Source organism: Sebastes fasciatus, chromosome 19 (genome assembly GCF_043250625.1).
Source record: "Sebastes fasciatus isolate fSebFas1 chromosome 19, fSebFas1.pri, whole genome shotgun sequence".
NCBI lineage: Eukaryota > Metazoa > Chordata > Actinopteri > Perciformes > Sebastidae > Sebastes > Sebastes fasciatus.
The window spans coordinates 9,092,928-9,109,646 of NC_133813.1; the positions used below are offsets into that span (position 1 = coordinate 9,092,928).

A 16,719-nucleotide genomic window follows, 5' to 3' on the forward strand; every position below is an offset into this window, starting at 1 on the left:
TATATATATATATATATTTATAAAACATAAATAAATAATAAATAAATATACACATATTTTTATATATATATATATAAATATATATATTTATATATATATTATGTTTTATTTATTTATGTTTTATAAATATAAATATATATATATATATATATATAATGTTTTATTTATTTATGTTTTATAAATATATATATATATATATATATATACATATAGTTCACTATATATTTATATATATTTATTCTCCATAAGAGCGTAATGTACTGGGGGTGGTGGCAAAAAAGATTAATTTCCCTTTAAGCTTTTAGAGCAAAGCGTCGTTTGCTTATTTTGGTCTATTAGACTTTCCGTAGTTCCCCCTGTGTCTTCATGACGTCACAGCTTTGCTTAAAGAGAAAAGGCTGCTGCTGCTAAACTTTCTTGTCTTTGAGGACAGGTTTCCTCCGTTTCCACGACTCTAAAAGTCTTCCCAGCTGTCAGGTAGGCGAGTATGTGTAATGAATATATTCTCTATAATAGTGTCGTTATCTTAAGAATGTTGTTTTGTCAGTGAAAACGCCCAAAGAGAGTCTGTTGTTGCTGTTAATGGAGCTAAGTAGCATTGTTTTGATCCTGCTATACCTGGGACTGTTAGCTATGTGCAGACAGTGCATGCTGAAGATGAGAAAATTAGACAGTGGTTTCAATGTTGTAGTTAGAAAACTGTGAGAGATGGACATTTACTCAACCTGCTGCAGAAGCAAAACCTGAATATCCACCATGACTTGTTTATTTTCACTTTATAACCTAATGTTGGTGGGTCAACATAGGGAATGAAACTAGCACCTGCACACCTGCACAAATAACAGGGTACATGTTGCCATGGTGACAGGTGAACATTTCAGGTAATTTATGCAAAAATTATATATATATATTTCCAGCTATACACTGACTATGTTTTACATGCATGCACAGCAACACAAATACAAAGTAATCACATTAAGACAATAGTTTGATAATTAATTACACTGGAATTCTTATCAATTCAGATTTCCTGAGAAAATTATGTGTTATTTATTATCAATTAAGACGACATAATTGTGTATCATGATATCTCAATATATAATTTCATCACATGTGACAATAAATTATCATATTGAATTATCTCCCAGCCCTACTCTGCAGTAAGAAAACAACTATAACTACTAATTACCTGTGTTTAAGACTTATTATTTACAAGCAGTGGTTGAATGCAAGTACATTTACTCAACCATGGCAGACATGGTTTTCTTTATATTAAGAAATATTATTTTTAAAAAAGCAATTCTTAAAGCCTATATTAAATATATGATAACACTTCATTTTAAAGGTCCACAAATTTCATAGTAATTAGGTGATAATTAGCAAGTAATTTTTAATTTTTTTTGGAATTACTGCTAAAATTACCACCAATATTTACCTATAAATTTATTGAAAATTACTTTATTATAAACATTATTTAATAATTATATTCTGCTATTTCTCAATAGCTGGTAATTTATTAATTAATACATTTCCAGGAAAAGGTTTCCATAGTTTGAGCCCCTTAATTCAAATGAAGGGACATCTTAATCATACAGTTTACAATATTATTTTATAGAAAACTTTGGTTAGCATCAATATGACCCCTTGCATAATTCCAGTTAAGTGTGAAGGAACTGCATAGAGCCCTGACCTCAACCTCACCCAACACCTCTGGGATGAACTGCAACACTGATTGTGAGTCAGACCTTATCACCACCTTATCATCAGTGTTTAATGCTCTTGTGTCTAAATGGGACAAACCCCAGCAGGCCAGGTCCTAAAAATCTGTTGAAAGCCTCTACTGGAGGCTTATGTTCAATAATCATATGGCTGTAATGTTCAGGTGTCCACTTGAGTGTATCTCATTCATTTGCATTTACCCAACAGCATTTTTTTCTCACACTAAAAATAGCCACATCAATATAAATGTTGTCCTACAGGGTGCAGCATCAGGTTACCTCGTATGTAAATAACTGGCTCAGTGCAGTACATTCTCTTATATCATGCAACACAGGTCTATATTTAAAAATGTTTTACTTAAAGTGGCAGTAGGCAGAATGTTTTTTTTGCATCATTGGGAAAAAAATTCCATAATAAGCTTTCAGCATATTGTAATTCAAGTGTTCTGAGAGAAAGACTTTGATCAATCACAGGTCATTTCAGAGAGAGAGAGAGCGTTCCTATTGGCTGTTCATTCAACAGAGGTAGCTGTCAATCACTCGCAAACTCCGATCAAATGGTCAAACTAGGCAGCGCTGATCAAATATGAATCATTATTCTGTTACTGTAATGCCTATTTCTCTCCTCAAATGTTTTCAGAAACATCTTGTAGTTCACTGTTTAGCAGTAAAATTAGAAAGTTTGCTCCGGCTGGTGGGCGTTACTCAGTATTTCCTCAACTGATCTCAACACTGATATCATTTTACAGCTAAACAGTACACTACAAGATGTTTCTGAAAACATTTTATGTGAGAAATAGGCATTACAGTAACAGAATGATGATTCATATTTGATCAGCGCTGCCTAGTTTGACCGTTTGATCGAAGTTCGCGAGTGATTGACAGCTGCTGAGAGACGGCAAGGCTCCAGCTCGGCTCTGATTGGTTGTTTTTCTCCTCTGATTTTTGTCAGGATATAGTGACCATCTATAAAAATAACTCTTTTTAATCATATTTGCTCCAATTCTACTCACTGCTGCTTCAAGTTTGTCTTGGCTAATTTATGCTTCATGCAGATGCACATGCAAAATAAAGTCAACAGTATCTGATGTCTGGTTTTACTGAGAATCCAATTAAAACAAAAAGGAGTTTTTCTGTGCTTTTTGAAGTCAAACTAAATCTGATCTAAACTTCAAAGAAGTACTTTTTTTCGCCAGAGTGTATGTTAGTGCAGGTGTGTTTTCAGTTGTGTGTCTTGACAATCATCATCATCATCAGCAGCAGCTGGCCTGTGGAGAGAGAGAACCATGCTCCGCTGCAGGAGGTGTCGGAAAGGCATCATAGACTCAGCATGTTTGTCAACGGTTGGTGAACATTTTGTGTATCTGAGGTGTTTAGCAATTTGTCCTGAAGTAAATGAAAGGATTTACTGTCTTTCACTCTTTCATATCATTCAAATTGAATAGCCCATCTTAATTGTGATGGGCATTTTCACTTTTATCTCACGTTTTATAGACTAAATGATTCATCAATAAATCCCCCCCAAAATTGAGAGTGATGACGGGAATCATCATCAGTTGCCGCCCTAATCAGAGCGGATAGTCTATAAAGTTGTTAGGGGACATCGGGGTTGGGGAAAAGTCAAAGATAACAGCTTGAGTTTCAGTCATAAAAAAGATGGCTGGCTATCAGTGAGAGAGAAACTGGGTCTGATGGGAGCTGTTCTCGCTGATTGTGTGTCCTTTATGTGGGAGCAGGTTGAGGCCACAGATGAGAGCTCAGCTGCTGTTTGCAGTATTTGGCACGTAAATGTTGACACACTGCCAGAGTGGATACTGACAGCAGTTCACCAGGTAAGTGTCTCAGCTCAGTGATGAACTGTGATTTCATTTTTTCTCATGTAGATTAGGATGCAGTGTCATACAGTTTCCTATTTATAATTGCATTAAATTACTAAAACTAAAGTTAACTTTATGTGTTTTTTAGTTTTTGAAAATGAAGTTATACACAGTTTTATACTTTTTGAATTATGTGATAATACTGCATAATATAATATTGTATTTTCTGACATTTTCTAGATGAAACAATAAATCAAACAGTTAAATCGATAAGGAAAATAATCGTTACCCTACATTTTATTTTACAAAAAAAAAAGTCATGGATTTGACATTTCATTTTCTAAAAAACAATTGATTTCAAGATATGGTTGATTTATGTATCTGTTTTCTGTCTATAGGCCCAGTGGACTGTAGGGAAACTGAACTGCCAGAACTGCGGAGCTCGTTTGGGCGGCTTCAACTTTATAAACCGCAGTGAATGTCCCTGTGGCCGGGACGCCACCGTCCACCTCAACAAAAGCCGCGTGGATCGTGACCACAAACACTACGTTCTCATCGTCCAGCCGAGGAGGACGAGGCCTGAGAAGGAACCGGCTGGTCTGCTGACAGACGGCTCCCAGAACAGAGAGCAGAGGCCTGAACTAAACAGGACCGCGCTGGACAGTTTACAGCTTAACTGTGCTGCTGTCATGTCCCACATCGGCCCTGCTGAGGCCTCTAGTTCACTGACTGACAGTGAAAACACCCAGTCATTTTCATTCAGTCCTCTCTACTGCATCTCTCACAGGAGACGGTGCAGTTTGGAAGATGACGTCGCCATCAGATCGTCGTGTTTTTGCCCTGCGGGCCCTACAGTCAAGTCTGCTGTTGAGAGTACAATGACAGGGACACATGAGTCTACACGGCCACCTGTCTCGTATCCCACAAGTCAGCAGTTTGAAATTGATGGTGAAGCCTCACTCAGTGCCGTCGCCTGCCGTTCATTTGTTTCTGGAAGGACACGGTCACCTCTGGATCGACAGCTGCTGCATGCTGTGGAGGACGTTGAGTCTTCTCCAGAGACCTCGGCTGTCCACGAGGAGGTTCCTGTTTCAGCCCTGTTCCTCAGAGGGAGGTCCATCTCCGACAGTGTGGCCGAGCAGGATGATGAAGTGGTGGTATGTTGCTGCAATTTAGAGTGAATTTAAAAAAAAAAGCGACTTAAATTAGGACTGAAGCTAATGATTATTTTCATATATTATCACATTATTCTACTGTATATTTGTTTTCTTTTTCAACCTTCTTTTAAATTAGATTTCATGTAATATATAGTGACATACAAAGAGATATTGCAGCCCCTGTAAGGTATATAGGAGCAGTATATACTGAAGGAGCCCCGAAACCAGCGCATTCAGGGTTTCTTGCAGTGTTTTATGGCAGAGGTGGGCCATCTTGCCTGAAACAAAGGCCCCCTCTGCTAACATCATAAAAAATGTATACACTTTTATGACATAAAACATGAACATTCAGGGATATGAGCAGGAGCTATGTCAAACAGCGACTTTTGCTTTCTAACTGAATTGATGTGAGACAGGATTTGTCAGGATCTGGGATTCCTACGGGACATCCTGATGTTCCAAAAAATATATATTACATCGCCACAAGAGAGATCACGACTCAAAGTGGCCCTGTAGTGATTCTGAGCATTATAGAAATAAAAAAGCAAAAGAAAAATAACCAGCAGTTCTTGCTGTGCAACAGCAGGGGGGGGGATTTCAGGGCTCTGCGGACTGGATTATCCTGAGTTACCAGGATGCTGTTTCTGAAAAGAGATGGTTCAGTTTGCCACTAGATGATGGAAACAAAATCTGAAAAATATGTGTCTCTGCATTTGTCATTATGACACGTTCTGGTAAATTAAAAAGTAGCCGACAACAGCAACCTGTGCCGACGGTGTTATTTTGCTAAATCCACCTTGTATTGCATTAGTAATAAGCAATATAACAATTTGATTAACATTTGTTCATAAACAGACTAATGGAGCCACTGGTGTCTGACATAGTGGTTCCCAACCTGGGGTCTGGGTCCCCCTTAGGGGGGTGCCAGAGATCACAGGCGGTGTGCCAGGATTTGTCTGCTCTGAGGTTTTACACTTACACTTACTGGATAATTTATACAAAAAGTCTGTATAAAACTATTTAATCTAACAAAATATTAAGCTTTAGAGCTCAGAAAATGATGAAGCAGTTGAAATTTGGGGTCATTTCTTCATAACCCAGTTAACAAGCATTAATCTCCCTCATGGATTCTGTTGTTCCAGCTGTTGAATCAGTGTCAGGGCTCATTGTCTCTTGATATGTGTGTACGTCTCACCTTCTCAGCCTCAAGCCTTCATGGCCTCCCCAGCCTCAAATAGACTGAGCAAAAGAGAGAAGAACCGTCTAAAGAGTCTTCGGAGGAAACAGAGGAGGAGGGAGCGATGGCTGCACAGCCAGCTGGAGCAGGTGAGAGAGCAGAAATCACACTCACATCGTGGGTCTAATTCAAAATGAATACTACTGAACAAAAATGAAATCACAGCTCTTTCACTGACTGATCAAGTAAAAAAAAGAAGGGCTGTCAATCATTTGAAATATTGAATCAAGTTTAATCGGAATTAGCCGTGTAATAAGCGGGATAATGTACAGCTAGCGGGTCATTATTGTGAAATAAACCCCAACAGGGCGATGCGTCACCCATCCGCTTCGCGTCGATTGCATCACCCTGTTGGTGATGGCTACATTGAAGCAAAATATTACAATTTCATCTGTGGAAAAAATATTTGTATAGCATTCTAGCACATCGGGGTTGTTGTTGAAAGGGTGTGTGCGTGTCTCTCTCTCTCCAGGCTGAGAGTGTGAGCGGTTCACTGTTGGACAGCGAGGAGGAGGACAGAGAGGGCCTCACCTGCGCCGTGTGTCTCGAGGTCTACGTCAGCCCGTACAGCTGCCAGCCCTGCGGACACGTCTTCTGCGAGCCGTGCCTCCGCACAATCGCCAAGAACCGTCCGACGAACACACCCTGCCCACTCTGCCGCAGCCTCATCTCACACACCACCATCCACAAAGGTGAGCGAAACAAAATACTGCAATATCTGACCTACTGTCCTTTTCCGATCTGATTTTAGAAACAACAATTTGTTATTATACAATCAGAAATACCAAACATTTGCTGGTTCCAGCTTCTCCGATGTGAGGTTTTCTCCAGAAGTTTACTCCCACAGTTCAAAAACATGCTGGAGACTCTAAATTGCCTGTACGTGTGAATATCAGTGTGAATAGTTGTCTGACTGGGTAGACTGGTGACCTGTAGGTGTACACCTGGACAGGATAAGTGGGTATAGATAATGGATGGATTACACAATATTCATCACATGAATCATTAGTCGCAGCCCTGCCCTTGATAGAAATAACCCACAGTACAGTAATAAGGTATAACGGCCTTCAACATACCGATACACATAGTGACCGTACGCACTGCTCTCTTCTCTTTCCTCTTCAGAGCTCAACCAAACAGTTCAGACCTTCTTCCCGAAAGTGTACAACGCCCGCAAGCAGAACTTCCAGAGTGCTTCGTGTGCAAAATGGCCTCTGCCCAGCTGTCGCAAAGGCTTCCGTACCTTCTGGGGTGAGAAAGTGTTTAGTAATAGTTGTATCAGCATATTTGTCTTCTTTTGTCTAGAAAGTAGTTCCAGTCTAATCCTTTGGCAGGGAAGTCTCTGGATTATCCTGAGTAACCAGGATGCTGGTTCTGACAAGAGATGGTTCAGTTTATCACTAGATGTTAGTAACAAAATCAGAAAAATGATGTGTCTCTGTTTGACTGACGGGGCATTCTGTCAGAAATTAATCACTTTCTGACATCACCTCTTTTGATTTGAACACATTTTTTCCTACATGTCAACACATTTTCCTGTACCGGTCCAGTGTACGAGCTTAGACTGCTTTCATTTTTGTGAAAACCAGCTGAACCGGGCATTTGTCATTTTGACAAGTTCTGGTAAAATAAAAAGTAGCCGACATCAGCAACCTGTGCCGACAGAGCCATGGCACTAAACCCATCTTGTATTAGTAATAAGCAATATGACAAAGTGATTAACATTTGTTAATAAACGGCGCCACTAGTGTCTGACAGGCCGTGCACAATTTACTGCCTCATAACACTCATACAGGTTAACATGGAGGAAAAAATGTGTTCAAATCGAAAGGGGTGTGGTCAAAAAGTGATTGATTTCTGACCTGACCTCTTTTTCACCCTTTCCTCACGTCGTGCCATGACCACGTTTTCTAAGAAAGCAGACGTTTTATTGCTTTTCCCCACAATTTAGTGGGAATAATAAACTTAATCTTTACAGCAGTAGAAGTTCAACAGAGGGCAGAACAAACAGCATTAATACAAACCCAGTAAGATAAATGTTATTGCATAGTGAATATACTGTGCCTGGTATGGAATATGGTGTTATATATATACACAACACTGCAAATGTCCTACACTACAACTAGGAACAATAATTTAAAAGAATTACGGCGCAATAAAAAGAAATTTTTCTTAAGTATTTTAGCGTCATAATCTATGGAGATGCCAATATTAAAAGGAAATCATTTAATGAATTATTGCCAAAATGGTGATGAAAACTTCAATCGGTAATGTGCAACATATTGTGGAAAATTAAACCATTTATTATATATATATTTGAATAATGAGGCAGAAATGCGTAAAGAAATGTAAAAAGAAATGTGTAAAGAAAAGTATATAAAGAAAAGAATATAGCAATAAATACGTTTGGGGAAATAAATAAGGGGTGAATGCAAAGGGAAAATCGTGCATAAATAAATAATGCATAATACATAAATAAATACATCTAAAAATAAATAAGAAATAAATAAGAAATAATTGCAGAATAAATAAAGGGAATTGATACAAAGATAAATAAATAAAGAAGCAAATTAAAACAGAAATATTAATTTATGTCACATTTTATCAATGAATTAATGGCTACATTTATTTTTACTACATTTACTGACATTTATTTAGTTATTGAGTCAGTTCTGAACAAGCGTTTTGAGGCGAACAATTTCGTATTGCTCACTAAAAGTAAATCCAGATGTTTTTAAATAATTTACCAATGCAAAAAATTCAAACCAGCATAAGGACAAATTGTGTTTAATCACTTTGAATACAGACAGTAATTGTATCTGTCTAACCTCAGGAGAACAGAGACAGGCAGCGGCGGCAGGGAGACGCTGGCACTTTGTCCACGGAGGTTTCACGCTGGATGCTTTGGACTTCACCGACATGCGCGGCTGGCTCTTCGACATCGGCCTGGTCATCGTCTACATCCACTCAGTCAACTGGATCCTGGCTTTCCTCTTCCTCTGTTTCCTCATGTACTACTTCTTCTTTTGAGACACTGAGGAGCGCTCCAGAGTTTGCAGTGCAGGTTTATCTTTCTTTTCTTTTAAAGTCAGTTATTTCAGCGGTAAAGCATCTCAGAAATAGCAGAGGTGGTCGTGCCATACGTAGAAGCGAGGAGCAGGAATCTGAACATTTGCAGGTTTGAAATACGCACGGATGGTTTGAAAAGTTTACAATATGTGTTATCTGACTGCAAACTAACTATGTTATGATGATTTGAACATAGCTTCTTTTAGCCAGTGTTAAGTACTCATGGTGTAAGTGCAATAATACACTGTGAGGTGTCCTGATACAGAAATAAGTACAGAGAAATGCCACTGCCTGAAGCAGAGTGACATTTCTTCTGTTAATTCTGTTACTCTGGAATGAGGAAAACCTCGTCAAATGCGTGCTGTTTGGTAGTGAAACCTTTGGTTTGTGGTAGTACTGTTTGGTAATAGTGGTCGTGATCAGACAAAAAAAATACATGATTTATGAATGATTCATAATGCAATCTAACACTTTTCTTCAAGGAATAGTTGAACGTTTTGGGGAAATATGCTTATTTCTTTATGCTGGCGGTACCACGGTTTTGCACTCCTGTGGCTCACATTACCGCAGTTTCACAAGCGTGTCTGAGAACTACAGTGGCCTTCTGGTAATGTAAAAACGCGTAAGGCTCTCTTTAGAGCTAGAGTTTGGTTTGTCCGTTCTGGGCTACTGTAGAAACATGGCAGAGCAACATGGAGGACTCAATGAAGAGGACCTTATGTAGATAAGAGGGGCTCATTCTAAGCTAACAAAAACACAACGATTCTTAGTTTCATGTGATTATACACTAATGAAAACATGAATATTATATTCCATTTCTGCTAATAGATCCCTGAAATGTTACACACTGTTCCTTTAATGCACAGCCATGAGATCATTAATGATGGATCTCATCTAGCTCTCTAAATGAAAGCAAACGAGTGCACTTCCCAAAGTATTGAACTATTTCTTTAATGTAGCACAGGCGGGATGTTGGGAGACAAACTGGCACTTTACTGGAAAAACGAGGGAGAGGAAGTTTAATATTTGTGTTTTGCTGAGTGATGCTCATTGAAATTATGTAGATTTGAAGTGAGATGCACTACTGAGAAAGCTTTGCCTCTACGTGTACGTTGTTTTATTTACAAAGTAGAGGGGTGCGCAGGAATCAAATATCTAACAAGTAAAGACAGCAGCAGTTATTAAAAAAAAAAAAGAAATACCCATTTCAGTATGGTGCCTTTGCTTAGTCTGTGCCTTCTGATAACAAGTAATATGAAACCTATAAGTTTTAGCTCTCTGGCACAGAATGCACTGTATTCATAGGGAGCCAGAAAGACATTTAAATAAAATAAAGCTCTCCGTGAACACTACTTAGATCACTCTCTTGGAGAAAAAAGGCTTACAAAGGTCTGATTAAAAAAAAAAAAGAAATCATATTGTGTAAAGACTTACATACTAAAAAAAAATTAGAAAGGAAAAAAGGTGTGTCATGTGAGCTATGTATCGCTGCTTTTCTTATTTGAACATATGGGGTCAGATTTAGCATTTTGATCTTGAGGAGACTGAAATTGATCACAAGAATAAAACCACTGCATCTGTTTTAATTGTATTATTGTGGGGGGAAAATACTTATGTCTGCCTGTTTCAAACTTCTTCCGGTTTAATCTTTTTATTTTATTTTTTGCTCGATAGCTCAGTATTAAAAGTAATAACAGGTCGTGCCATATTAATGAATTAATGGAAATGGTTCGTGTATAAAAATGTATCCAAATAGAAAACTTTATTTAACAAACTGATAAAGCCTGTTTTTGTTTTTTCATTCTAAAATACAATAATTTTCACAGTGGCTTAGTTTTAGCCAGTGGGATAAATGGAAAACAGACTGTGTTTTTAATGGGATTTTAATTAGATGCCCTATAATAAGGTCTGTGCTTAACACAAGCTTAAGAGATTTGATATACTTTTCTTTCTTTTCTATCCGTTTTACTTCTTTTTATGCTTAAAAAAATCATACAAATTATGTTCATTTGTGAAGATTATCTTACGAAACAAAACGCGTAAGTATCATAAATGTTTGTTTGCCACAGAGTTTATTTTCTGCAATAATCCGAAAACCCAAAGAAAAAATCGCATTGGGTTTTTGTCTAGGGAACCGGTGCGATTTTAACTTCCGGGTTGGCCTACATAAATACTTTATTCGGGTATAAAAAAAAACAACACATTCTGTGGGTCCATAAAATCTCCCATTCATTGTCTATGGGGCAGCTCCAGACTTTCTACTTGATGACATCACAAGTTTTAGACTTATTTCTCTGGTTTCTGGCTTTGAGAGAGAGTAGCTCATGTTCACTAATATTGATTGAAATTTCCTATAGGCCATAGAAATAACATATTGGAATTATTAATTTAGGTGGTGTTCCCCTTTAAATGCTCTAATGCACTAAATACCCTTCATCGTTCAGTGTTAATAAAGTACCAGAAGAAGAAACCCTGTTTTATCAGGACGCTCTCAAAGAGTTAATAGTCAGTCGGAGGGTGACGACTTGTTTTGCTGTTGGCTCGTGCTGAATCCTCCTCACACGTGAGCGCGCGGCGGAAGAAGAAGACGGAGGAGCCTCCCTCTCGGCCTTCAGGAGAGGCTGAAGGTGACTCTCCTCTCCTCTCCTCCTCTCGGTCGGTCTGGGATGCACAGCGAGGAAATAACCGGGAATAACCTGCACACACAGATACACCTGCAGAGGTGTGCTCTTTATGCATCAACCAAAAACCTGCAACCCTGCTGCATCTGAGTGCATTTTCATCCTTATAGAGGACACATCAGAAAAGAGGGGACACCTCCATCTCTCTCTCTCTCTGTGTGTGTGTGTGTCTGTGTCTGGTGGTGGGTGTGCATGCATGTGTTCTGCACCGTACGGGCGGAAAAAGCGCCCAAGGTCCGCAGGCAGCATCTTCCCCATCAGTAAAGTGGCGCAGCTGGAGCCAGAGCGGAGGGAGAGCGCGGAGGAGGGGGCCGTGGACGGCAGCAGGATGGTGAGAACAAGTCCTCCCTCTTCATGCATGCTCAGCTAAAGTGCTCCATCCGTGTTTTATCTCTGCACCATTCTGCACAGCTCCGTGCATTTACCACGTAGAGACCATGTTTGCAGGTGCAGCTGTGGTGCAAAATGGGATAAAAAAAACCTGCAATAGTCGATGGTTTTGTGTTTTTTCTCTCCAGACTGTGCAGGAATTCAACACCCTGGTCGCTCTGTACCGGGAGCAGGTGATCTCCGTGGGGGAGATCTCTGCAGACTGTCCGTCTCTGCGGGCTCAGATGCAGCACACTCGGTCCAAAGGATGCTCCATGGCCCGGGCTGCACACCACGACCTCTCCGTCATCTCTGTCTCAGGGTAAGAAGGAGGATTATTTAGTAAAAAAAAATGTTTTATATTGGATTGATTTTCACTTTCAAAAATGCTATAATAAATACTAGATTACAGTGATTAATTGCAAATTAATCACACGTCTTTTTTTATCTGTTCTAAATGTACCTTAAAGGGAGATTTGTTAAAGCTTCAGTAGGCAAGAATTTGATTGCAGTCATGATTTATTTCATTTTGAATTCATCTTTCGATTATTAGGTTAAATCATTTTTTCATCTATAAAATGCTGGAGAATTGTGAAAAAGTCCCTCACGACAGTCAAATGTTGTCTATATATAATATAGTAATAATCCAAAACCAAAAGATATTGAATTTACAATGATAGAAATCTGAGAAAAGCAGAAAAGCATGACAGTTAAACCTGCAGTAGGCAGAATGTTTTTGACATCACTGGGCAAAAAAAATACATAATAACCTTTCAGCATATTGTAATTCAAGTGCTCTGAGAGAAAACTAGACTTCTGCACCTCCTCATGGCTCGGTTTTCAGGCTTTAAAAAATCTAGCCCGTGATGGGAGACTTTGGCTAATCACAGGTCATTTCAGAGAGAGAGCGTTCCTTTTGGCTGTGCTCCGGTTGGTGGGCGGTGCTTGGTATTTCCTCAACTTGATCTCAACATGGCTGCTGGGTCACAAATATTGCACTCACAGTTTTAGCATTGCATCTTGAATGAAATGCTGTGCATTGAGCTTATCTGGATTTGGTATTAACTGATTTTTGTATGAGCTACAGTACCGAACTACATCTTCTAGCATTATTGGGCAACATAATAGCATAGGCTACATAGTCAGAATGTAACATACATGTCAACAGTTTAATTTACATAATACACATTTAGCTATTTGTACTCGAATGTCAAATATGGTCTGAAAAATCTACCGAGAAGTCTGGAAAAGTATTTGAAATATAAAATTTGTAGGAAACCTGACTCTACATTCTCTTCCTCTGTTTGTCTAATTGTATCTCTCTCTCTGTTTTTCCTTCCTCCCTTTCATCCTCTCTTCCTCTCACACCTCCTCCTCTTCATGCTGCAGTCTGGAGGACGGAGAGATCCACCCGGAGATCTGTCGGCTCTTCATCCAGCTGCAGTGCTGCCTGGAGATGTTCATAACGGAGATGCTGAAATCCATGTGCCTGCTGGGGGTGCTGCAGCTGCACAGAAAAAGTACTGTCACTAAAAAATCACAGTGTTATTATGCCACAACATTTCAAGAAAAGGAAAATACAAGAGTAATGAAAATCCACGTTACTTTATACGCCCGAAGGAGGTTAAATAACGCTCCAAACTTACGCTAAAATTTAGTGAAGAAAAACTGGCATGTCCATTTTCAAAGGGGTTCTTTGACCTCTGACCTCAAGATATGTGAATGAAAATGGGTTCTATCGGTACCCACGAGTCTCCTCTTTACAGACATGCCCACTTTATGATAATTACATGCAGTTTGGGACAAGTCATAGTCAAGTCAGCACACTGACACACTGACAGCTGTTGTTGCCTGTTGGGCTGCAGTTTGCCATGTTATGATTTGAGCATATTTTTTATGCTAAATGCAGTACCTGTGAGGGTTTCTGGACAATATTTGTCATTGTTTTGTGTTGTTAATAACATAAATATATACATACATTTGCATAAAGCAGCATATTTGCCCACTCCCATGTTGATAAGAGTATTAAATACTTGACAAATCTCTCTTTAAGGTACATTTTGAACAGATAAAAAATGTGCGATTAATCACGATTAAATATTTTAATCGATTGACAGCCCTACTTCAAATGCATTTCAGGTAAATATATAAAATGTTGACTTCAAAATGTATTTTGCACCTACTATTTTTCTACTTGAAATCAAATCGATACTTGTCAAAGTCTATTTAAAGTATATTCATCTGCTTTGGTCTTAGTTTGGCTTGAAATGCAATTTCAAAATGCATTGTCAACATCAATAAAATGTAAATATGGTTAATGCAATGTGGCCATAAAACCTCTACTAATGTTTTCCCATGCGGGCAGCCAAATAAATCTGAAAAGTTCAGAGTTCAGTTTACGCACTGTTGAAACAGCAGAGGGCAGTAGAGAGCTGTCAGTATGGTCAACATGTACAGATGGGCCTGGATTCATATTCATTGTATTTTTAAATGAGAGATTATATAAAAATCAAATCAAAACAAAACTATAACATTTATAAAAGCTGGTGTTTATGATTTGATTGTTTGAATATTCAGTCAACATGCCTGACATGCAGAATGTTATTCCTAAAGGAGTTATAAGCTCACTAAAGACTTCAACGTACAAAAAATCATCACAATATGAGAAGAAATCATCCATGTGTTGCTTTGAATGTGTTTGAGCTGTGGACGTTGTCTCATTGCTACTGTCTCTGTTCGAACCAGCAGGAACAGACTCGGAGCCGAGGCTGGACTTCAGGTTGGATGAAAGCTCGGACGTTCCCATCCTGGACGACCGCTCCTCCTCCCCCATCGACTTTCCTCAGGAGCAGTGGCTGGTGGGAATCGATATTCAAAATATAGAGAGGTACACTGACTGCTTTTTAAAGTTCATTCTCGCGCTGATGAACTGTATTTGAACTGTTGTGAATTCAGAGTAATTCATCCAATTATGTCTGTGTCTCTTTGATTTTGCAGAGATATGCGAGAGATGCGAAACCTACTCAGCAAACTCAGGGACACGATGCCATTGCCACTGAAAAACCAAGGTATGTAATGTTTGTGATGGATGAAATTCATAACATTATTAGTCGCAGTTGTGAATAACTTTGCAGCACTATAACTTCCAGAATTCCTCGGCCTTGGCAGAGGTTATAATATTGACAAAAACAAGAGGGACCAGCAGCAGATATATACATAACTGCTCACAACTCACATGTAATCAGACTGTGTGTTTGTTTGTTCCAGATGACAGCAGCTTGTTGAATCTGACTCCTCACCCGCTGATCAGACAGAGGAAGAGACGCTTCCCTGGACTCTGCTGCATGGTGTCTGGCTGAGAGTCAAGACATATAGGAAAGGAAGGAAAGGACTTTCACTTTATTTTATTTAATGATGTTTATCAAATAAGAGATTCATTAACCTTATTTCATTTTATTCTTTTGATTCAGTTACAGTATTTTCCCCCCATATTATCTGAAATTGTAATCTTGTAGTACCAGTTATCTAATTCTACGCCATTTGTCTTTTTCCATCTTGATGTTAACTTTCTTTGCTTGTTGGTCATTCGGTTCTTGAGTTCTGCGACTCACCTCGTTCCGGTCCGTTTCGTGACGTAAAATTTCAAGCTTGATTCGAGTTCAAATGTATTTTATCAAGAAATCTCAAGAAAGTACATGCACAATTCCCCGTGGAAAGTGTTGCATTAGCCCGGCGAGCTGACAGATAGTGATGGATAAAATGAGGCGGTACTGTGCAGAACTCTTTTTTATTTTCTGGTTCTTTTTCAGGTGAGTCATCTTTGCATTTTTCTTTCTTTTTCTTTCTTACATATGCAGCCATATCCCTCCTTATCTTTCTGTTTCGTGCCATTTTATATAATGGGAGAATAAAAATGTACATATTCAGGCTATGCACTGGCATCTTTCGTTCTCAGCTGTCTCACTGTGCTCGTGTCACGCCTCCATGTTTGAATGTGTCACAGCGTGAGATGTTTTTAGTCCCGACAACCTCCTGGTGTATTTCATCTGAACATCATTCAGTAGAGGCTCTTGCCAGGTGAGTCTCTACTTGCCTGTTTGGTGTGACGCCCCGTAGACAAAGCAATTCATCTACCGTGTTATGTAATGATTTCTAATTATTTAGAAGACCCTCTGAACTTTTCTCTGGGAGCAATTACAGGTCAACAGTTCCTATTGACCAACGCTGTCCATAGTAGGCAACACTGTCTCTTAACAATTACGTGCCCATACAACTAGAACACATTCTCAGAGGCGTTCCTCTGGCATTGTTGCTTATTTATCACAAGCCTACTCCCCAGAGGATAAACCCCTTTTGTTTTAATGACCTCATGACCTTTTCCTTCAGGACAGGACAACATTTTGAGAATAAAGTTGTAAATTATGAGATGTTTCTTTTCATGCCCCGTCATAGTAAACAAGTGAGGGCATGTAATCTAATCCAGTGATTCTCAAAGTGGGGTCCGGGGACCCCCAGGGGTCCATGGCACTCTGTCAGGGGGTCCGTGAAATAATTAGCTATAAATTAGAAAAATTGTGCTGTATAAATATTAGATTTGAGTCAGTCCACATCGTCAAGTGACGCTATGACCAGACTAGCTAAATAGAGAAAATATGACGATAGTTATATCAA

At 39.0% G+C, this 16,719-nt stretch overlaps 2 protein-coding genes across 4 annotated transcripts; both read left to right on the forward strand.

Annotated features, from left to right (window-relative positions):
* Positions 1-354: 354 nt before the first annotated feature.
* rnf180b (ring finger protein 180b) lies at positions 355-9,110 on the forward strand. 2 transcript variants are annotated; one of them, XM_074617112.1, is made up of 8 exons: positions 355-489; positions 2,979-3,061; positions 3,455-3,550; positions 3,934-4,692; positions 5,896-6,018; positions 6,402-6,621; positions 7,055-7,180; positions 8,763-9,110. In XM_074617112.1, the coding sequence occupies exons 2-8, from the start codon at positions 3,005-3,007 to the stop codon at positions 8,957-8,959; spliced, it is 1,578 nt and encodes a 525-aa protein (XP_074473213.1). In that variant the 5' UTR covers positions 355-489; positions 2,979-3,004; the 3' UTR covers positions 8,960-9,110. The 2 variants fall into 2 exon arrangements, with proteins under 2 accessions (XP_074473213.1, XP_074473212.1); XM_074617111.1 differs by lacking the exon at positions 355-489 and having other exon boundaries at positions 2,943-3,061.
* Positions 9,111-11,557: 2,447 nt separating this feature from the next.
* On the forward strand, positions 11,558-15,713 carry rgs7bpb (regulator of G protein signaling 7 binding protein b). Of its 2 annotated transcripts, none has more exons than XM_074617114.1 (6): positions 11,558-12,010; positions 12,198-12,370; positions 13,438-13,568; positions 14,797-14,935; positions 15,046-15,116; positions 15,316-15,713. In XM_074617114.1, the coding sequence occupies exons 1-6, from the start codon at positions 11,732-11,734 to the stop codon at positions 15,405-15,407; spliced, it is 885 nt and encodes a 294-aa protein (XP_074473215.1). In that variant the 5' UTR covers positions 11,558-11,731; the 3' UTR covers positions 15,408-15,713. The 2 variants fall into 2 exon arrangements, with proteins under 2 accessions (XP_074473215.1, XP_074473214.1); XM_074617113.1 differs by having other exon boundaries at positions 11,605-12,010; positions 14,794-14,935.
* Positions 15,714-16,719: the final 1,006 nt, after the last annotated feature.